General features: G+C 39.5%; 1 protein-coding gene across 1 annotated transcript in view; it reads right to left on the minus strand.

Moving 5' to 3' along the window:
- Positions 1–771: 771 nt before the first annotated feature.
- The window catches only part of LOC109506862 (uncharacterized), an 8,209-nt gene continuing 4,334 nt past the window's right edge, over positions 772–4,646 (minus strand). Inside the window, exons 5-6 of the mRNA XM_019855878.1 lie at positions 3,001–3,261; positions 772–2,345 (exon numbers count right to left, since the gene is read on the minus strand). Of these exons, the coding sequence (XP_019711437.1) occupies positions 2,325–2,345; positions 3,001–3,261 (282 nt within the window). The 3' untranslated portion in view covers positions 772–2,324. The remainder of the gene's footprint in view (positions 2,346–3,000; positions 3,262–4,646) is intronic.

Genomic DNA, 4,646 nt, shown 5'->3' on the forward strand with positions numbered 1-4,646 from the left:
TGTGTGTGTGTGTGTGTGTGTGTGTGTGTGTGTGCGTGTGTGTGTGTGTTTTCAAAGCACTTGGGATTCTGAAATCCTTGGGCAGATTACATTTACATGGCAACAGACATAACAAAATATTTCATATTATCACAAGTAACTGTGCCATTATGCATAGTTTGAAATTAACACAGCACAACATAAATATAGATAAACATATTCATGTGCTTTATACTGTACAGGAGTGGATATAGAAAGTAATTCTCAACACCTCCATAGTTTTCTATGCAGTATTTCATTGGGCTCTGTCAGTCAGTTTCGACCCCATTGTGATGAAAGGTGTGTTTCCGTGTAGGAACTTGCATCTCGTGTGACTGCATGTTCAGGTGTTCCTTGTCCTGGCCTGCCTGTGAGGTGAACCAGTTCCTCAGGTGGGATCCATCAGAAAACGCTTCCGCCTCGATGCTGACAGACTGCCACATTCCATCTCTTAATTACACGCTAGCGTTTGCGCCAAGATGGGGTGCGGCGAGACTGCGTTGCATAATTCAACACCAAATGTTGCTCAAGGTCTTTTCACAATGGAATTTCCACACTGCATTTTGCATGCTTCCACGCCGCACAATGTTGTTTTTACAAGTCAGGATGTATGAATTAGGTCGACAAAAGGTGTGGCGCTTGTTTGACTTTCTCTCATCGGCTTACTTTACTTTTTAGCATCGGCTAAAACAACACAGGCTAATCCCCTCCACCTTTGTCCAACATGCTAAAATAACAACACAGCTTTTAAAAAAAAAAACATTTATTTGCAAAATGAATGCCAGCATTCACATTAAAAACAAACTATCTCACATTTGATTTCAGCTTCTGATAAATAAGACTAACACAAACATCTAACACTTTCTTAGTTGTGAAATTGTGGAATTGTAAACAATATTGCACAGGGTTGTTTCTCAACAAAATCAATAAACCATCACATAGATAACACAGACTGCGTATATATTGTTTTAACTGTAGCTCAGGTTGCTATCTCAAACTCGAGGCCTAGGGGCTAGTTACGGTCCCCTGCATCATTCTTTTCTGGCCCACGAAAGCAAATTTAGTGTGTGTACCACTTCTTGTTATGTCACTTGCAAAATAGATTTTTTTGTTTGTTTGGCATAAAATCTGTATGATTATGTTACATGCACACACTTCATCACATCATGATGAAAATTAGCCACTGTCTATTTCCACGTACATTTCGAAGACGACATTTCATTCTAAAAATACCATATTTGGTCCCAGTCAAAACAGAGTAAAATTAAAACTTAAAATATTCACATTTTACTCAATGTTGTGGATTCGTTGTACTGCAAACGATTAAAATTATCTTTTATTTGATGAGAACTCACTCATGTTTGACATTGAGAGCCTCCCTCATGTACTCTTGAGTGAAGTGATTTTGATCTATTCTGAAGATTTACTCCCGCTCTAGTGGCCGGGGAAACAATTGTACTCCTCTTGCCCACGCTAAAAATACTTTTAGGAAATTTTACTCCGAATGTTTTGCTCCTGATTGGCTGGCAGCCAGTTCAGGGTGTGCCCCGCCTAGCTGCCTGGAGTCAGCTGGGATCAGCTCCAGCATGACCGCGCCCCTTGTGAGGATAAGCGACTCAGATAATGGATGGACGAATATTTTCCTCCCTTCCAAGTGTAATTTTACTCTGCTTACAATGAGTCCAAATAGTCTATTTAGAGAAAAAAAATAAGTCTGCGAAATTTTCTATGTATGGTTGTGTTTACGGTGACAGAACACATGAACAAAAAAACCTGCAGGTGCCCATGTTGCAATTCAATAGCTCCACAAGCATAATTATGGAAGTAAACAATAATACATAATCACTACAAGTATTTAATAATTGCATAGCATTTAGTTGTCTTAGACTGAAATGAGGGTCTATAGATGCTGTACTCCAATGGCCAATGGCCACAAATATTTAGCTTATTTCACGATTTACAGACCTCTGATGTAGCATATTTCGACCAGACTTAATTGTCTGTAATTTTGCTTTTTTTTTTTTTCCATTTACCTTGCCATCCCAGTTGTGGCACAGAAAATAAAATAAAATCACATTTGTGTCACAAGAGCCCTGCAGCGCCACTCCACTCCAATATTAGATCCAACCAATATGGTGAAGTTCAATTTGGAATGTCCTCAAAGCTTCCGTGTCAGCAAATTATGCTCTTCCGGCATAATTAAACACAAATGAAAAAAAAATCACGTTGGAAACTTGCACCACATCCTCAGCTTAACTGAACTGCTGGAAATGTTTCCACCATTTGCATAGTCACCACCTCCGTCATCAGTGCTGGTCCAAACATGCCTAGAAGAGACCGCAAATCAATTAAAAAAAATAATAATAATACAGGTATATGATCGCATGTGATATACGAAATTACCCAATTTTACATAATTAGCCAAAACAATTCTTTATATACTAAAAATAATTGTGTATGTACATTCTAGCTTTATTCATCTACAATAGCTATGCCACAACATGTAATAACTGGCAAAATAAAATAAATGCTCTTCCACAGAAAATAACATGTAAAGCCACCTGTTGCCATTCATACAGCAAAATAACAGCTTTGAGTTCATTTAAACTGGCCCAGATCTCACACTGAGTAAGTAAATTTGTGAGTACACTGAGACTTTTTTTTTTTTTTCAATTAATAGTGATCCTCATGTTTCCATGGATAGCCAAATGTCTGATTGACTCTAAAATGTTTAGAATTTCCCTTGGATGCCACAAAATGGCAATGAATTACTATTTTTTCCTTAGACAGGGTTTTGGCCAGTGAACAATGGAGGATAGGTTTTTGTCTCTAGGTAAATCCGCAAATACATGGAGGATCGCTGTCTTTTCATGATATTTTTGTCGAGTGGTGCGCTGTGAGATTTTTTTTCTCATGTAAAACACATGCCTTGGTTCAGTAAAAGTTTGGAAACTGATCCAGAAGAGAATTATAATGTCTTACTTGTTTATATTCAAATCGGTCTTGCAGGTAGCGGTTGCCCAGGCCGGTGATGTGCCCGACATTTTGGCGGGAGAGGCCGGCGATACGAGCCGTGAAGTCCAACGTGAAGGCCAGCTTGACCAGCTCGGGTGCCGTGGGTAGGACAGTGGGCTGTGTGCGCGTGGGTGAGGCCTCCTTCTCCAAATAGGCATCGGCCAGCCTCTGGAAGGACGAATATGACATTCTCTGGAAGAAGTTGCTCAGGGTGGAGTTGTCTTTAATCTGCATAGAAAACCAAAAAGGCAGAAAGTTCAAAGGTCAGTCAAGAAAATCCTTCCTATTGGTGAGTTCTCATAAAAGTGCTGCGACATGAGCATGATGAAAATCTCCTCGAGGGTGGCCATTGTTTACAAGCTGGAAAGTCAACAGCGGGCAATGATGCATGACGTAGGACTAAAAAATATCACATGCATGCATGCTGAAGTTTGAACTTTGACTACCATGACTACTTATCACCTCCTTTGTGGTCCAGCTGCCTTATCACAATAAGGCTTGACCCATTTAACAACTGTTCTACCGAACCTTTTAGCCGACCTACCTATGTAACTTACTTCAGAACTTAACTTCCGATGTAACTTCAAACTTGCTTTTCTGCCCAGGTAATCCACTTACCAAACATTCTAATCACCTATATGACCCACATATCTATCCAAACTACCTAACTAACCTCCTTCTTTAACCACCCTATCTAATATATCTAGTCATTTAACATACCTTCCTACCTACCCATTAAACCTGCCTACCTACTGTACCCATCGAACCAACCCATGTAATCGGCCTACCTACCTACCTGCCTACCTACCAATTTACCGATGTAACTCCCCTTTCAACCTACCTCTGTACTTAATCTACTCATGTAATCTGCCCTTTCAACCTAATCTACCCATTGAATATATCTTCCTACTTCAAGTATGCTTAACTATGTTACCTGCCCTGCGATTGGCTGGCAACCAGTTCAGGGTGTACCCCGCCTGCTGCCCGAAGACAGCTAGGATAGGCTCCAGCATGCCCGCGACCCTTGTGAGGATAAACGGATTAGAAAATGGATGGATGAACTATATTACCCATCTAACCCACCTAATACCTTCTTTGCTAGCTACCTGTAGCTACTATACCTACCTAACCTACCTATCACCGGTGTTGAGCCCTTGTCACAATTGGGTAAATTTAATATTTTTCCACTGATCTATAATGTTAGTCAGTCAACGTGTGTGCGTGTTATTTTTACAGCAGCAGTATGTAGCCCAGGGGTGTCAAAGTCAAATGGACGGAGGGCCAGATAAAAAATTTTGCTGCAAGCCGAGGGCCGGACTGATCGAATGTTCATTGAAAATTTTAAAAATGACCACATATTGTTTATTGAACCAAATTTAATTGACTGAAAACCTAACAAATACATTCCAATATGGTCAGATAAATAAAGCAACATTTTTTTATGGCTACGTCAGTAAACTTTAATTTTCAACAGGCACAAAAAAAATTCCTTTGTATAAAAATACCCATAACATGAATGAAAGAAGCCGATATTATTCAAGGCACTATCACTAGTCCATATTTTCTCTTTTAGCAAAAGTAGGCTAAATTTACTTAAAAGAAAAACAAATAAT

The sequence above is a fragment of the Hippocampus comes genome, unplaced genomic scaffold (assembly GCF_001891065.2).
Source record: "Hippocampus comes isolate QL1 unplaced genomic scaffold, H_comes_QL1_v1.1 scaffold17, whole genome shotgun sequence".
Lineage (NCBI taxonomy): Eukaryota > Metazoa > Chordata > Actinopteri > Syngnathiformes > Syngnathidae > Hippocampus > Hippocampus comes.